The sequence below is a fragment of the Oncorhynchus masou genome, chromosome 10 (assembly GCF_036934945.1).
Source record: "Oncorhynchus masou masou isolate Uvic2021 chromosome 10, UVic_Omas_1.1, whole genome shotgun sequence".
NCBI lineage: Eukaryota > Metazoa > Chordata > Actinopteri > Salmoniformes > Salmonidae > Oncorhynchus > Oncorhynchus masou.
Window position 1 is genome coordinate 50,228,165 of NC_088221.1, and position 18,491 is coordinate 50,246,655.

Sequence of the window (18,491 nt, forward strand, 5' to 3'; positions counted from 1 at the left end):
CTGGGAGGGTTACTGTGTCTAGTGGTGTTTTACTGGGAGGGTTACTGTGTCTATAGTCATGTTTTACTGGGAGGGTTACTGTGTCTATAGTCATGTTTAACTGGGAGGGTAACTGTGTCTATAGTGGTGTTTTACTGGGAGGGTTACTGTGTCTATAGTGGTGTTTTACTGGGAGGGTTACTGTGTCTATAGTGGTGTTTTACTGGGAGGGTTACTGTGTCTATAGTGGTGTTGAACTGGGAGGGTTACTGTGTCTATAGTGGTGTTTAACTGGGAGGGTTACTGTGTCTATAGTGGTGTTGAACTGGGAGGGTTACTGTGTCTATAGTGGTGTTTTACTGGGAGGGTTACTGTGTCTATAGTCGTGTTTTACTGGGAGGGTTACTGTGTCTATAGTCGTGTTTTACTGGGAGGGTTACTGTGTCTATAGTCGTGTTTTACTGGGAGGGTTACTGTGTCTATAGTGGTGTTGAACTGGGAGGGTTACTGTGTCTATAGTGGTGTTTTACTGGGAGGGTAACTGTGTCTATAGTCGTGTTTTACTGGGAGGGTTACTGTGTCTATAGTGGTGTTTTACTGGGAGGGTTACTGTGTCTATAGTCATGTTTAACTGGGAGGGTTACTGTGTCTATAGTGGTGTTTAACTGGGAGGGTTACTGTGTCTATAGTGGTGTTTTACTGGGAGGGTTACTGTGTCTAGTGGTGTTTTACTGGGAGGGTTACTGTGTCTATAGTGGTGTTTAACTGGGAGGGTTACTGTGTCTATAGTGGTGTTTTACTGGGAGGGTTACTGTGTCTATAGTCGTGTTTAACTGGGAGGGTTACTGTGTCTATAGTGGTGTTTTACTGGGAGGGTTACTGTGTCTATAGTGGTGTTTTACTGGGAGGGTTACTGTGTCTAGTGGTGTTTTACTGGGAGGGTTACTGTGTCTATAGTGGTGTTTTACTGGGAGGGTTACTGTGTCTATAGTGGTGTTTTACTGGGAGGGTTACTGTGTCTATAGTGGTGTTTTACTGGGAGGGTTACTCTGTCTATAGTGGTGTTTTACTGGGAGGGTTACTGTGTCTATAGTGGTGTTTTACTGGGAGGGTTACTGTGTCTTGTGGTGTTTAACTGGGAGGGTTACTGTGTCTATAGTGGTGTTTTACTGGGAGGGTTACTGTGTCTATAGTCATGTTTTACTGGGAGGGTTACTGTGTCTATAGTGGTGTTTTACTGGGAGGGTTACTGTGTCTATAGTCATGTTTTACTGGGAGGGTTACTGTGTCTATAGTGGTGTTTAACTGGGAGGGTTACTGTGTCTATAGTCATGTTTTACTGGGAGGGTTACTGTGTCTATAGTGGTGTTTTACTGGGAGGGTTACTGTGTCTATAGTGGTGTTTTACTGGGAGGGTTACTGTGTCTATAGTGGTGTTTAACTGGGAGGGTTACTGTGTCTATAGTCATGTTTAACTGGGAGGGTTACTGTCTATAGTCATGTTTTACTGGGAGGGTTACTGTGTCTATAGTGGTGTTTTACTGGGAGGGTTACTGTGTCTATAGTGGTGTTTAACTGGGTCGTGTTTTAGGGTTACTGTGTCTATAGTGGTGTTTAACTGGGAGGGTTACTGTGTCTATAGTGGTGTTTTACTGGGAGGGTTACTGTGTCTATAGTGGTGTTTTACTGGGAGGGTTACTGTGTCTATAGTGGTGTTTTACTGGGAGGGTTACTGTGTCTATAGTGGTGTTTTACTGGGAGGGTTACTGTGTCTATAGTGGTGTTTTACTGGGACTGGGAGGGTTACTGTGTCTATAGTGGTGTTTTACTGGGAGGGTTACTGTGTCTATAGTGGTGTTTTACTGGGAGGGTTACTGTGTCTATAGTGGTGTTTTACTGGGAGGGTTACTATAGTGTGTTTAACTGGGAGGGTTACTGTGTCTATAGTGGTGTTTTACTGGGAGGGTTACTGTGTCTATAGTGGTGTTTAACTGGGAGGGTTACTGTGTCTATAGTGGTGTTTTACTGGGAGGGTTACTGTGTCTATAGTCATGTTTTACTGGGAGGGTTACTGTGTCTATAGTGGTGTTTTACTGGGAGGGTTACTGTGTCTATAGTGGTGTTTTACTGGGAGGGTTACTGTGTCTATAGTGGTGTTTTACTGGGAGGGTTACTGTGTCTATAGTGGTGTTTAACTGGGAGGGTTACTGTGTCTATAGTGGTGTTTTACTGGGAGGGTTACTGTGTCTATAGTGGTGTTTTACTGGGAGGGTTACTGTTTATAGTCATGTTTAACTGGGAGGGTTACTGTGTCTATAGTGGTGTTTTACTGGGAGGGTTACTGTGTCTATAGTGGTGTTTTACTGGGAGGGTTACTGTGTCTATAGTGGTGTTTACTGGGAGGGTTACTGTGTCTATAGTGGTGTTTTACTGGGAGGGTTACTGTGTCTATAGTGGTGTTTTACTGGGAGGGTTACTGTGTCTATAGTCATGTTTTACTGGGAGGGTTACTGTGTCTATAGTCATGTTTTACTGGGAGGGTTACTGTGTCTATAGTCATGTTTTACTGGGAGGGTTACTGTGTCTATAGTGGTGTTTTACTGGGAGGGTTACTGTGTCTATAGTGTGTTGAACTGGGAGGGTTACTGTGTCTATAGTGGTGTTTAACTGGGAGGGTTACTGTGTCTATAGTGGTGTTTAACTGGGAGGGTTACTGTGTCTATAGTGGTGTTTTACTGGGAGGGTTACTGTGTCTATAGTCATGTTTTACTGGGAGGGTTACTGTGTCTATAGTCAGTTTAACTGGGAGGGTTACTGTGTCTGGGAGGGTTACTAGTGGTGTTTATAGTCACTGGGAGGGTTACTGTGTCTATAGTGGTGTTTAACTGGGAGGGTTACTGTGTCTATAGTCATGTTTTACTGGGAGGGTTACTGTGTCTATAGTGGTGTTTTACTGGGAGGGTTACTGTGTCTATAGTCATGTTTTACTGGGAGGGTTACTGTGTCTATAGTGGTGTTTTACTGGGAGGGTTACTGTGTCTATAGTCATGTTTTACTGGGAGGGTTACTGTGTCTATAGTGGTGTTTTACTGGGAGGGTTACTGTGTCTATAGTGGTGTTTTACTGGGAGGGTTACTGTGTCTATAGTGGTGTTTTACTGGGAGGGTTACTGTGTCTATAGTGGTGTTTTACTGGGAGGGTTACTGTGTCTATAGTGGTGTTTTACTGGGAGGGTTACTGTGTCTATAGTGGTGTTTTACTGGGAGGGTTACTGTGTCTATAGTGGTGTTTTACTGGGAGGGTTACTGTGTCTATAGTGTCTAGTGTTTTAACTGGGAGGGTTACTGTGTCTATAGTGGTGTTTTACTGGGAGGGTTACTGGTCTATAGTCATGTTTTACTGGGAGGGTTACTGTGTCTATGTGTCTATAGTCATGTTTTACTGGGAGGGTTACTGTGTCTATAGTGGTGTTTTACTGGGAGGGTTACTGTGTCTATAGTCATGTTTTACTGGGAGGGTTACTGTGTCTATAGTGGTGTTTAACTGGGAGGGTTACTGTGTCTATAGTGGTGTTTAACTGGGAGGGTTTACTGGGAGGGTTACTGTGTCTATAGTGGTGTTTTACTGGGAGGGTTACTGTGTCTATAGTCATGTTTTACTGGGATTAGTCTATAGTGGTGTTTTACTGGGAGGGTTACTGTGTCTATAGTGGTGTTTTACTGGGAGGGTTACTGTGTCTATAGTGGTGTTTTACTGGGAGGGTTACTGTGTCTATAGTGGTGGGTTACTTTTACTGGGAGGGTTACTGTGTCTATAGTGGTGTTTTACTGGGAGGGTTACTGTGTCTATAGTGGTGTTTTACTGGGAGGGTTACTGTGTCTAGTGGTGTTTTACTGGGAGGGTTACTGTGTCTATAGTGGTGTTTTACTGAGGGTTACTGTGTCTATAGTGGTGTTTTACTGGGAGGGTTACTGTGTCTATAGTCATGTTTAACTGGGAGGGTTACTGTGTCTATAGTGGTGTTTAACTGGGAGGGTTACTGTGTCTATAGTGGTGTTTAACTGGGAGGGTTACTGTGTCTATAGTCATGTTTTACTGGGAGGGTTACTGTGTCTATAGTGGTGTTTAACTGGGAGGGTTACTGTGTCTATAGTGGTGTTTTACTGGGAGGGTTACTGTGTCTATAGTGGTGTTTTACTGGGAGGGTTACTGTGTCTATAGTGGTGTTTTACTGGGAGGGTTACTGGTCTATAGTCAGTTTTACTGGGAGGGTTACTGTGTCTATAGTGGTGTTTTACTGGGAGGGTTACTGTGTCTATAGTGGTTTTTACTGGGAGGGTTACTGTGTCTATAGTGGTGTTTTACTGGGAGGGTTACTGTGTCTATAGTGGTGTTTTACTGGGAGGGTTACTGTGTCTATAGTGGTGTTTAACTGGGAGGGTTACTGTGTCTATAGTCATGTTTTACTGGGAGGGTTACTGTGTCTATAGTGGTGTTTTACTGGGAGGGTTACTGTGTCTATAGTCATGTTTTACTGGGAGGGTTACTGTGTCTATAGTGGTGTTTAACTGGGAGGGTTACTGTGTTTAGTCACTGGGAGGGTTACTGTGTCTATAGTCATGTTTTACTGGGAGGGTTACTGTGTCTATAGTCATGTTTTACTGGGAGGGTTACTGTGTTTAGTGGTGTTTTACTGGGAGGGTTACTGTGTCTATAGTCATGTTTTACTGGGAGGGTTACTGTGTCTATAGTGGTGTTTTACTGGGAGGGTTACTGTGTCTAGTGGTGTTTTACTGGGAGGGTTACTGTGTCTATAGTCATGTTTTACTGGGAGGGTTACTGTGTCTATAGTGGTGTTTAACTGGGAGGGTTACTGTGTCTATAGTCATGTTTTACTGGGAGGGTTACTGTGTCTATAGTGGTGTTTTACTGGGAGGGTTACTGTGTCTATAGTGGTGTTTTACTGGGAGGGTTACTGTGTCTATAGTCATGTTTTACTGGGAGGGTTACTGTGTCTATAGTGGTGTTTAACTGGGAGGGTTACTGTGTCTATAGTGGTGTTTTACTGGGAGGGTTACTGTGTCTATAGTGGTGTTTAACTGGGAGGGTTACTGTGTCTATAGTGGTGTTTTACTGGGAGGGTTACTGTGTCTATAGTGGTGTTTTACTGGGAGGGTTACTGTGTCTATAGTGGTGTTTTACTGGGAGGGTTACTGTGTCTATAGTGGTGTTTAACTGGGAGGGTTACTGTGTCTATAGTGGTGTTTAACTGGGAGGGTTACTGTGTCTATAGTGGTGTTTTACTGGGAGGGTTACTGTGTCTATAGTCATGTTTAACTGGGAGGGTTACTGTGTCTATAGTGGTGTTTAACTGGGAGGGTTACTGTGTCTATAGTGGTGTTTAACTGGGAGGGTTACTGTGTCTATAGTGGTGTTTAACTGGGAGGGTTACTGTGTCTATAGTCATGTTTTACTGGGAGGGTTACTGTGTCTATAGTGGTGTTTTACTGGGAGGGTTACTGTGTCTATAGTGGTGTTTTACTGTTTTACTGGGAGGGTTACTGTGTCTAGTGGTGGAGGGTTACTGTGTCTATAGTGGTGTTTTACTGGGAGGGTTACTGTGTCTATAGTGGTGTTTTACTGGGAGGGTTACTGTGTCTATAGTGGTGTTTTACTGGGAGGGTTACTGTGTCTATAGTCATGTTTTACTGGGAGGGTTACTGTGTCTATAGTGGTGTTTTACTGGGAGGGTTACTGTGTCTATAGAGGGTGTTTTACTGGGAGGGTTACTGTGTCTATAGTGGTGTTTTACTGGGAGGGTTACTGTGTCTATAGTGGTGTTTTACTGGGAGGGTTACTGTGTCTATAGTGGTGTTTTACTGGGAGGGTTACTGTGTCTATAGTCATGTTTTACTGGGAGGGTTACTGTGTCTATAGTGGTGTTTTACTGGGAGGGTTACTGTGTCTATAGTGGTGTTTTACTGGGAGGGTTACTGTGTCTATAGTCATGTTTTACTGGGAGGGTTACTGTGTCTATAGTTACTGTGTGTTTTTTACTGGGAGGGTTACTGTGTCTATAGTCATGTTTTACTGGGAGGGTTACTGTGTCTATAGTGGTGTTTTACTGGGAGGGTTACTGTGTCTATAGTCATGTTTTACTGGGAGGGTTACTGTGTCTATAGTGGTGTTTTACTGGGAGGGTTACTGTGTCTATAGTCATGTTTTACTGGGAGGGTTACTGTGTCTATAGTGGTGTTTAACTGGGAGGGTTACTGTGTCTATAGTGTGTTTAACTGGGAGGGTATAGTGGTGTTTTTTACTGGGAGGGTTACTGTGTCTATAGTGGTGTTTTACTGGGAGGGTTACTGTGTCTATAGTCATGTTTTACTGGGAGGGTTACTGTGTCTATAGTGGTGTTTTACTGGGAGGGTTACTGTGTCTATAGTGGTGTTTAACTGGGATGGTGTTTACTGGGAGGGTTACTGTGTCTATAGTGGTGTTTTACTGGGAGGGTTACTGTGTCTATAGTCATGTTTTACTGGGAGGGTTACTGTGTCTATAGTCATGTTTTACTGGGAGGGTTACTGTGTCTATAGTGGTGTTTTACAGGGTGTTTTACTGGGAGGGTTACTGTGTCTATAGTGGTGTTTTACTGGGAGGGTTACTGTGTCTATAGTGGTGTTTTACTGGGAGGGTTACTGTGTCTATAGTCATGTTTTACTGGGTCTATAGTCTGTTTCTGGGATAGTCATGTTTTTAACTGGGAGGGTTACTGTGTCTATAGTGGTGTTTAACTGGGAGGGTTACTGTGTCTATAGTGGTGTTTAACTGGGAGGGTTACTGTGTCTATAGTGGTGTTTTACTGGGAGGGTTACTGTGTCTATAGTGGTGTTTTACTGGGAGTTGTCTATAGTGGTGTTTTACTGGGAGGGTTACTGTGTCTATAGTGGTGTTTTACTGGGAGGGTTACTGTGTCTATAGTGGTGTTTTACTGGGAGGGTTACTGTGTCTATAGTGGTGTTTTACTGGGAGGGTTACTGTGTCTATAGTGGTGTTTTACTGGGAGGGTTACTGTGTCTATAGTGGTGTTTTACTGGTCTATAGTGGTGTTTTACTGGGAGGGTTACTGTGTCTATAGTGGTGTTGTTACTGTGTCTATAGTGGTGTTTTACTGGGAGGGTTACTGTGTCTATAGTGGTGTTTTACTGGGAGGGTTACTGTGTCTATAGTGGTGTTTTACTGGGAGGGTTACTGTGTCTATAGTGTGTTTTACTGGGAGGGTTACTGTGTCTATAGTGGTGTTTTACTGGGAGGGTTACTGTGTCTATAGTGGTGTTTTACTGGGAGGGTTACTGTGTCTATAGTGGTGTTTTACTGGGAGGGTTACTGTGTCTATAGTGGTGTTTTACTGGGAGGGTTACTGTGTCTATAGTGGTGTTTTACTGGGAGGGTTACTGTGTCTATAGTGGTGTTTTACTGGGAGGGTTACTGTGTCTATAGTCATGTTTTACTGGGAGGGTTTGTGTCTATAGTGGTGTTTTAACTGGGAGGGTTACTGTGTCTATAGTCATGTTTTACTGGGAGGGTTACTGTGTCTATAGTCATGTTTTACTGGGAGGGTTACTGTGTCTATAGTCATGTTTTACTGGGAGGGTTACTGTGTCTATAGTGGTGTTTTACTGGGAGGGTTACTGTGTCTATAGTCATGTTTTACTGGGAGGGTTACTGTGTCTATAGTGGTGTTTTACTGGGAGGGTTACTGTGTCTATAGTGGTGTTTTACTGGGAGGGTTACTGTGTCTATAGTCATGTTTTACTGGGAGGGTTACTGTGTCTATAGTGGTGTTTAACTGGGAGGGTTACTGTGTCTATAGTCATGTTTTACTGGGAGGGTTACTGTGTCTATAGTGGTGTTTTACTGGGAGGGTTACTGTGTCTATAGTGGTGTTTTACTGGGAGGGTTACTGTGTCTATAGTCATGTTTTACTGGGAGGGTTACTGTGTCTATAGTGGTGTTTTACTGGGAGGGTTACTGTGTCTATAGTGGTGTTTTACTGGGAGGGTTACTGTGTCTATAGTGGTGTTTAACTGGGAGGGTTACTGTGTCTATAGTGGTGTTTTACTGGGAGGGTTACTGTGTCTATAGTGGTGTTTTACTGGGAGGGTTACTGTGTCTATAGTGGTGTTTTACTGGGAGGGTTACTGTGTCTATAGTGGTGTTTAACTGGGAGGGTTACTGTGTCTATAGTGGTGTTTAACTGGGAGGGTTACTGTCTATAGTGGTGTTTTACTGGGAGGGTTACTGTGTCTATAGTCATGTTTAACTGGGAGGGTTACTGTGTCTATAGTGGTGTTACTGTGTCTATAGTGGTGTTTTACTGGGAGGGTTACTGTGTCTATAGTGGTGTTTTACTGGGAGGGTTACTGTGTCTATAGTGGTGTTTTACTGGGAGGGTTACTGTGTCTATAGTGGTGTTTTACTGGGAGGGTTACTGTGTCTATAGTGGTGTTTTACTGGGAGGGTTACTGTGTCTATAGTGGTGTTTTACTGGGAGGGTTACTGTGTCTATAGTCATGTTTTACTGGGAGGGTTACTGTGTCTATAGTGGTGTTTTACTGGGAGGGTTACTGTGTTACTGTGTCTATAGTGTCTATGTTTTAACTGGGAGGGTTACTGTGTCTATAGTGGTGTTTTACTGGGAGGGTTACTGTGTCTATAGTCATGTTTTACTGGGAGGGTTACTGTGTCTATAGTCATGTTTTACTGGGAGGGTTACTGTGTCTATAGTGGTGTTTTACTGGGAGGGTTACTGTGTCTATAGTGGTGTTTTACTGGGAGGGTTACTGTGTCTATAGTCATGTTTTACTGGGAGGGTTACTGTGTCTATAGTCATGTTTTACTGGGAGGGTTACTGTGTCTATAGTCATGTTTTACTGGGAGGGTTACTGTGTCTATAGTCATGTTTTACTGGGAGGGTTACTGTGTCTATAGTCATGTTTTACTGGGAGGGTTACTGTGTCTATAGTCATGTTTTACTGGGAGGGTTACTGTGTCTATAGTGGTGTTTTACTGGGAGGGTTACTGTGTCTATAGTGGTGTTTTACTGGGAGGGTTACTGTGTCTATAGTGGTGTGTCTATACATGTTTTACTGGGAGGGTTACTGTGTCTATAGTGGTGTTTTACTGGGAGGGTTACTGTGTCTATAGTGGTGTTTAACTGGGAGGGTTACTGTGTCTATAGTCATGTTTTACTGTGTCTATAGTGGTGTTTTACTGGGAGGGTTACTGTGTCTATAGTGGTGTTTTACTGGGAGGGTTACTGTGTCTATAGTGGTGTTTTACTGGGAGGGTTACTGTGTCTATAGTGGTGTTTTACTGGGAGGGTTACTGTGTCTATAGTCATGTTTTACTGGGAGGGTTACTGTGTCTATAGTGGTGTTTAACTGGGAGGGTTACTGTGTCTATAGTGGTGTTTTACTGGGAGGGTTACTGTGTCTATAGTGGTGTTTTACTGGGAGGGTTACTGTGTCTATAGTCATGTTTTACTGGGAGGGTTACTGTGTCTATAGTCATGTTTTACTGGGAGGGTTACTGTGTCTATAGTGGTGTTTAACTGGGAGGGTTACTGTGTCTATAGTCATGTTTAACTGGGAGGGTTACTGTGTCTATAGTCATGTTTTACTGGGAGGGTTACTGTGTCTATAGTTGTGTTTTACTGGGAGGGTTACTGTGTCTATAGTGGTGTTTTACTGGGAGGGTTACTGTGTCTATAGTCATGTTTTACTGGGAGGGTTACTGTGTCTATAGTGGTGTTTTACTGGGAGGGTTACTGTGTCTATAGTGGTGTTTTACTGGGAGGGTTACTGTGTCTATAGTGGTGTTTAACTGGGAGGGTTACTGTGTCTATAGTCATGTTTTACTGGGAGGGTTACTGTGTCTATAGTGGTGTTTTACTGGGAGGGTTACTGTGTCTATAGTCATGTTTTACTGGGAGGGTTACTGTGTCTATAGTCATGTTTAACTGGGAGGGTTACTGTTTTTTACTGGGAGGGTTACTGTGTCTATAGTGGTGTTTTACTGGGAGGGTTACTGTGTCTATAGTGGTGTTTTACTGGGAGGGTTACTGTGTCTATAGTCATGTTTTACTGGGAGGGTTACTGTGTCTATAGTCATGTTTTACTGGGAGGGTTACTGTGTCTATAGTGGTGTTTTACTGGGAGGGTTACTGTGTCTATAGTGGTGTTTAACTGGGAGGGTTACTGTGTCTATAGTCATGTTTTACTGTGTCTACTGGGAGGGTTACTGTGTCTATAGTGGTGTTTTACTGGGAGGGTTACTGTGTCTATAGTGGTGTTTTACTGGGAGGGTTACTGTGTCTATAGTGGTGTTTTACTGGGAGGGTTACTGTGTCTATAGTCATGTTTTACTGGGAGGGTTACTGTGTCTATAGTGGTGTTTAACTGGGAGGGTTACTGTTTATAGTGGTGTTTTACTGGGAGGGTTACTGTGTCTATAGTGGTGTTTTACTGGGAGGGTTACTGTGTCTATAGTCATGTTTTAGTGTCTATAGTGGTGTTTTACTGGGAGGGTTACTGTGTCTACATGTTTTACTGGGAGGGTTACTGTGTCTATAGTGGTGTTTAACTGGGAGGGTTACTGTGTCTATAGTCATGTTTAACTGGGAGGGTTACTGTGTCTATAGTCATGTTTTACTGGGAGGGTTACTGTGTCTATAGTTGTGTTTTACTGGGAGGGTTACTGTGTCTATAGTGGTGTTTTACTGGGAGGGTTACTGTGTCTATAGTCATGTTTTACTGGGAGGGTTACTGTGTCTATAGTGGTGTTTTACTGGGAGGGTTACTGTGTCTATAGTGGTGTTTTACTGGGAGGGTTACTGTGTCTATAGTGGTGTTTAACTGGGAGGGTTACTGTGTCTATAGTCATGTTTTACTGGGAGGGTTACTGTGTCTATAGTGGTGTTTTACTGGGAGGGTTACTGTGTCTATAGTCATGTTTTACTGGGAGGGTTACTGTGTCTATAGTCATGTTTAACTGGGAGGGTAACTGTGTCTATAGTGGTGTTTTACTGGGAGGGTTACTGTGTCTATAGTGGTGTTTAACTGGGAGGGTTACTGTGTCTATAGTGGTGTTTAACTGGGAGGGTTACTGTGTCTATAGTCATGTTTAACTGGGAGGGTAACTGTGTCTATAGTGGTGTTTTACTGGGAGGGTTACTGTGTCTATAGTGGTGTTTAACTGGGAGGGTTACTGTGTCTATAGTCATGTTTTACTGGGAGGGTTACTGTGTCTATAGTGGTGTTTTACTGGGAGGGTTACTGTGTCTATAGTGGTGTTTTACTGGGAGGGTTACTGTGTCTATAGTCATGTTTAACTGGGAGGGTTACTGTGTCTATAGTCATGTTTTACTGGGAGGGTTACTGTGTCTATAGTGGTGTTTAACTGGGAGGGTTACTGTGTCTATAGTGGTGTTTAACTGGGAGGGTTACTGTGTCTATAGTGGTGTTGAACTGGGAGGGTTACTGTGTCTATAGTGGTGTTTTACTGGGAGGGTTACTGTGTCTATAGTCATGTTTTACTGGGAGGGTTACTGTGTCTATAGTCATGTTTTACTGGGAGGGTTACTGTGTCTATAGTCATGTTTTACTGGGAGGGTTACTGTGTCTATAGTCATGTTTTACTGGGAGGGTTACTGTGTCTAGTGGTGTTTTACTGGGAGGGTTACTGTGTCTATAGTCATGTTTTACTGGGAGGGTTACTGTGTCTATAGTGGTGTTTTACTGGGAGGGTTACTGTGTCTATAGTGGTGTTTTACTGGGAGGGTTACTGTGTCTATAGTCATGTTTAACTGGGAGGGTAACTGTGTCTATAGTGGTGTTTTACTGGGAGGGTTACTGTGTCTATAGTGGTGTTTAACTGGGAGGGTTACTGTGTCTATAGTGGTGTTTAACTGGGAGGGTTACTGTGTCTATAGTCATGTTTAACTGGGAGGGTTACTGTGTCTATAGTGGTGTTTAACTGGGAGGGTTACTGTGTCTATAGTGGTGTTTTACTGGGAGGGTTACTGTGTCTATAGTGGTGTTTAACTGGGAGGGTTACTGTGTCTATAGTGGTGTTTTACTGGGAGGGTTACTGTGTCTATAGTGGTGTTTTACTGGGAGGGTTACTGTGTCTATAGTGGTGTTTAACTGGGAGGGTTACTGTGTCTATAGTGGTGTTGAACTGGGAGGGTTACTGTGTCTATAGTGGTGTTTTACTGGGAGGGTTACTGTGTCTATAGTCGTGTTTTACTGGGAGGGTTACTGTGTCTATAGTCGTGTTTTACTGGGAGGGTTACTGTGTCTATAGTCGTGTTTTACTGGGAGGGTTACTGTGTCTATAGTGGTGTTGAACTGGGAGGGTTACTGTGTCTATAGTGGTGTTTTACTGGGAGGGTAACTGTGTCTATAGTCGTGTTTTACTGGGAGGGTTACTGTGTCTATAGTGGTGTTTTACTGGGAGGGTTACTGTGTCTATAGTCATGTTTAACTGGGAGGGTTACTGTGTCTATAGTGGTGTTTAACTGGGAGGGTTACTGTGTCTATAGTGGTGTTTTACTGGGAGGGTTACTGTGTCTAGTGGTGTTTTACTGGGAGGGTTACTGTGTCTATAGTGGTGTTTAACTGGGAGGGTTACTGTGTCTATAGTGGTGTTTTACTGCGAGGGTTACTGTGTCTATAGTCGTGTTTAACTGGGAGGGTTACTGTGTCTATAGTGGTGTTTTACTGGGAGGGTTACTGTGTCTATAGTGGTGTTTTACTGGGAGGGTTACTGTGTCTATAGTCATGTTTTACTGGGAGGGTTACTGTGTCTATAGTCATGTTTTACTGGGAGGGTTACTGTGTCTATAGTGGTGTTTTACTGGGAGGGTTACTGTGTCTATAGTCATGTTTTACTGGGAGGGTTACTGTGTCTATAGTCATGTTTTACTGGGAGGGTTACTGTGTCTATAGTGGTGTTTAACTGGGAGGGTTACTGTGTCTATAGTCATGTTTTACTGGGAGTGTTTTACTGGGAGGGTTACTGTGTCTATAGTGGTGTTTTACTGGGAGGGTTACTGTGTCTATAGTGGTGTTTTACTGGGAGGGTTACTGTGTCTATAGTGGTGTTTTACTGGGAGGGTTACTGTGTCTATAGTCGTGTTTTACTGGGAGGGTTACTGTGTCTATAGTGGTGTTTAACTGGGAGGGTTACTGTGTCTATAGTGGTGTTTTACTGGGAGGGTTACTGTGTCTATAGTGGTGTTTTACTGGGAGGGTTACTGTGTCTATAGTCATGTTTTACTGTGTCTATAGTGGTGTTTTACTGGGAGGGTTACTGTGTCTATAGTCATGTTTTACTGGGAGGGTTACTGTGTCTATAGTGGTGTTTAACTGGGAGGGTTACTGTGTCTATAGTCATGTTTAACTGGGAGGGTTACTGTGTCTATAGTCATGTTTTACTGGGAGGGTTACTGTGTCTATAGTTGTGTTTTACTGGGAGGGTTACTGTGTCTATAGTGGTGTTTTACTGGGAGGGTTACTGTGTCTATAGTCATGTTTTACTGGGAGGGTTACTGTGTCTATAGTGGTGTTTTACTGGGAGGGTTACTGTGTCTATAGTGGTGTTTTACTGGGAGGGTTACTGTGTCTATAGTGGTGTTTAACTGGGAGGGTTACTGTGTCTATAGTCATGTTTTACTGGGAGGGTTACTGTGTCTATAGTGGTGTTTTACTGGGAGGGTTACTGTGTCTATAGTCATGTTTTACTGGGAGGGTTACTGTGTCTATAGTCATGTTTAACTGGGAGGGTTACTGTGTCTATAGTGGTGTTTTACTGGGAGGGTTACTGTGTCTATAGTGGTGTTTAACTGGGAGGGTTACTGTGTCTATAGTGGTGTTTAACTGGGAGGGTTACTGTGTCTATAGTCATGTTTAACTGGGAGGGTTACTGTGTCTATAGTGGTGTTTTACTGGGAGGGTTACTGTGTCTATAGTGGTGTTTAACTGGGAGGGTTACTGTGTCTATAGTCATGTTTTACTGGGAGGGTTACTGTGTCTATAGTGGTGTTTTACTGGGAGGGTTACTGTGTCTATAGTGGTGTTTTACTGGGAGGGTTACTGTGTCTATAGTCATGTTTAACTGGGAGGGTTACTGTGTCTATAGTCATGTTTTACTGGGAGGGTTACTGTGTCTATAGTGGTGTTTAACTGGGAGGGTTACTGTGTCTATAGTGGTGTTTAACTGGGAGGGTTACTGTGTCTATAGTGGTGTTGAACTGGGAGGGTTACTGTGTCTATAGTGGTGTTTTACTGGGAGGGTTACTGTGTCTATAGTCATGTTTTACTGGGAGGGTTACTGTGTCTATAGTCATGTTTTACTGGGAGGGTTACTGTGTCTATAGTCATGTTTTACTGGGAGGGTTACTGTGTCTATAGTCATGTTTTACTGGGAGGGTTACTGTGTCTAGTGGTGTTTTACTGGGAGGGTTACTGTGTCTATAGTCATGTTTTACTGGGAGGGTTACTGTGTCTATAGTGGTGTTTTACTGGGAGGGTTACTGTGTCTATAGTGGTGTTTTACTGGGAGGGTTACTGTGTCTATAGTCATGTTTAACTGGGAGGGTAACTGTGTCTATAGTGGTGTTTTACTGGGAGGGTTACTGTGTCTATAGTGGTGTTTAACTGGGAGGGTTACTGTGTCTATAGTGGTGTTTAACTGGGAGGGTTACTGTGTCTATAGTCATGTTTAACTGGGAGGGTTACTGTGTCTATAGTGGTGTTTAACTGGGAGGGTTACTGTGTCTATAGTGGTGTTTTACTGGGAGGGTTACTGTGTCTATAGTGGTGTTTAACTGGGAGGGTTACTGTGTCTATAGTGGTGTTTTACTGGGAGGGTTACTGTGTCTATAGTGGTGTTTTACTGGGAGGGTTACTGTGTCTATAGTGGTGTTTAACTGGGAGGGTTACTGTGTCTATAGTGGTGTTGAACTGGGAGGGTTACTGTGTCTATAGTGGTGTTTTACTGGGAGGGTTACTGTGTCTATAGTCGTGTTTTACTGGGAGGGTTACTGTGTCTATAGTCGTGTTTTACTGGGAGGGTTACTGTGTCTATAGTCGTGTTTTACTGGGAGGGTTACTGTGTCTATAGTGGTGTTGAACTGGGAGGGTTACTGTGTCTATAGTGGTGTTTTACTGGGAGGGTAACTGTGTCTATAGTCGTGTTTTACTGGGAGGGTTACTGTGTCTATAGTGGTGTTTTACTGGGAGGGTTACTGTGTCTATAGTCATGTTTAACTGGGAGGGTTACTGTGTCTATAGTGGTGTTTAACTGGGAGGGTTACTGTGTCTATAGTGGTGTTTTACTGGGAGGGTTACTGTGTCTAGTGGTGTTTTACTGGGAGGGTTACTGTGTCTATAGTGGTGTTTAACTGGGAGGGTTACTGTGTCTATAGTGGTGTTTTACTGCGAGGGTTACTGTGTCTATAGTCGTGTTTAACTGGGAGGGTTACTGTGTCTATAGTGGTGTTTTACTGGGAGGGTTACTGTGTCTATAGTGGTGTTTTACTGGGAGGGTTACTGTGTCTATAGTCATGTTTTACTGGGAGGGTTACTGTGTCTATAGTCATGTTTTACTGGGAGGGTTACTGTGTCTATAGTGGTGTTTTACTGGGAGGGTTACTGTGTCTATAGTCATGTTTTACTGGGAGGGTTACTGTGTCTATAGTCATGTTTTACTGGGAGGGTTACTGTGTCTATAGTGGTGTTTTACTGGGAGGGTTACTGTGTCTATAGTCATGTTTTACTGGGAGGGTTACTGTGTCTATAGTGGTGTTTTACTGGGAGGGTTACTGTGTCTATAGTCATGTTTTACTGGGAGGGTTACTGTGTCTATAGTGGTGTTTAACTGGGAGGGTTACTGTGTCTATAGTCATGTTTTACTGGGAGGGTTACTGTGTCTATAGTGGTGTTTTACTGGGAGGGTTACTGTGTCTATAGTGGTGTTTTACTGGGAGGGTTACTGTGTCTATAGTGGTGTTTAACTGGGAGGGTTACTGTGTCTATAGTCATGTTTAACTGGGAGGGTTACTGTGTCTATAGTCATGTTTTACTGGGAGGGTTACTGTGTCTATAGTGGTGTTTTACTGGGAGGGTTACTGTGTCTATAGTGGTGTTTTACTGGGAGGGTTACTGTGTCTATAGTCGTGTTTTACTGGGAGGGTTACTGTGTCTATAGTGGTGTTTAACTGGGAGGGTTACTGTGTCTATAGTGGTGTTTTACTGGGAGGGTTACTGTGTCTATAGTCGTGTTTTACTGGGAGGGTTACTGTGTCTATAGTGGTGTTTAACTGGGAGGGTTACTGTGTCTATAGTGGTGTTTTACTGGGAGGGTTACTGTGTCTAGTGGTGTTTTACTGGGAGGGTTACTGTGTCTATAGTGGTATTTTACTGGGAGGGTTACTGTGTCTATAGTCATGTTTTACTGGGAGGGTTACTGTGTCTATAGTCATGTTTTACTGGGAGGGTTACTGTGTCTATAGTCGTGTTTTACTGGGAGGGTTACTGTGTCTATAGTGGTGTTTTACTGGGAGGGTTACTGTGTCTATAGTGGTGTTTAACTGGGAGGGTTACTGTGTCTATAGTGGTGTTTTACTGGGAGGGTTACTGTGTCTATAGTGGTGTTTTACTGGGAGGGTTACTGTGTCTATAGTGGTGTTTTACTGGGAGGGTTACTGTGTCTATAGTGGTGTTTTACTGGGAGGGTTACTGTGTCTATAGTGGTGTTTTACTGGGAGGGTTACTGTGTCTATAGTGGTGTTTAACTGGGAGGGTTACTGTGTCTATAGTGGTGTTTAACTGGGAGGGTTACTGTGTCTAGTGGTGTTTTACTGGGAGGGTTACTGTGTCTATAGTGGTGTTTTACTGGGAGGGTTACTGTGTCTATAGTGGTGTTTTACTGGGAGGGTTACTGTGTCTATAGTGGTGTTTTACTGGGAGGGTTACTGTGTCTATAGTGGTGTTTTACTGGGAGGGTTACTGTGTCTATAGTGGTGTTTTACTGGGAGGGTTACTGTGTCTATAGTCATGTTTTACTGGGAGGGTTACTGTGTCTATAGTGGTGTTTAACTGGGAGGGTTACTGTGTCTATAGTCGTGTTTTACTGGGAGGGTTACTGTGTCTATAGTGGTGTTTAACTGGGAGGGTTACTGTGTCTATAGTGGTGTTTTACTGGGAGGGTTACTGTGTCTAGTGGTGTTTTACTGGGAGGGTTACTGTGTCTATAGTGGTATTTTACTGGGAGGGTTACTGTGTCTATAGTCATGTTTTACTGGGAGGGTTACTGTGTCTATAGTCATGTTTTACTGGGAGGGTTACTGTGTCTATAGTCGTGTTTTACTGGGAGGGTTACTGTGTCTATAGTGGTGTTTTACTGGGAGGGTTACTGTGTCTATAGTCGTGTTGAACTGGGAGGGTTACTGTGTCTATAGTGGTGTTTAACTGGGAGGGTTACTGTGTCTATAGTGGTGTTTAACTGGGAGGGTTACTGTGTCTATAGTCGTGTTTTACTGGGAGGGTTACTGTGTCTATAGTCATGTTTAACTGGGAGGGTAACTGTGTCTATAGTGGTGTTTTACTGGGAGGGTTACTGTGTCTATAGTGGTGTTTAACTGGGAGGGTAACTGTGTCTATAGTGGTGTTTTACTGGGAGGGTTACTGTGTCTATAGTGGTGTTTAACTGGGAGGGTAACTGTGTCTATAGTCATGTTTTACTGGGAGGGTTACTGTGTCTATAGTGGTGTTTTACTGGGAGGGTTACTGTGTCTATAGTGGTGTTTTACTGGGAGGGTTACTGTGTCTATAGTGGTGTTTTACTGGGAGGGTTACTGTGTCTATAGTGGTGTTTTACTGGGAGGGTTACTGTGTCTATAGTGGTGTTTTACTGGGAGGGTTACTGTGTCTATAGTCGTGTTTTACTGGGAGGGTTACTGTGTCTATAGTGGTGTTTTACTGGGAGGGTAACTGTGTCTATAGTCATGTTTTACTGGGAGGGTTACTGTGTCTATAGTGGTGTTTTACTGGGAGGGTTACTGTGTCTATAGTGGTGTTTAACTGGGAGGGTTACTGTGTCTATAGTGGTGTTTTACTGGGAGGGTTACTGTGTCTATAGTGGTGTTTTACTGTGTCTATAGTGGTGTTTTACTGTGTCTATAGTGGTGTTGAACTGAGACGTTCTTCCTTCTTCCAGGTCGACCCGGCCCAATGTGACCTGTTGTGGATCCCGTCAGAGAAGACCTCCATCTGTAGACATGCCTCCTCTCAGCCACGGACCAGAGAGAGAGATCATTACCCACACGCTCACCTCTATATTCAGGTTCAGTAACTCTCCTCCCCTCTATATTCAGGTACAGTAACTCTCCTCTCCTCTATATTCAGGTACAGTAACTCTCCTCTATATTCAGGTACAGTAACTCTCCT

The 18,491-nt window shown here is 43.4% G+C and overlaps 1 protein-coding gene across 1 annotated transcript in view; it reads left to right on the forward strand.

The window, feature by feature from the left end:
• Positions 1–18,491, forward strand: part of cfap65 (cilia and flagella associated protein 65) — a 99,989-nt gene that overhangs the window by 70,444 nt on the left and 11,054 nt on the right. The window contains exon 30 of the mRNA XM_064976967.1: positions 18,262–18,387. Coding sequence (XP_064833039.1) covers positions 18,262–18,387 — 126 coding nt within the window. The remainder of the gene's footprint in view (positions 1–18,261; positions 18,388–18,491) is intronic.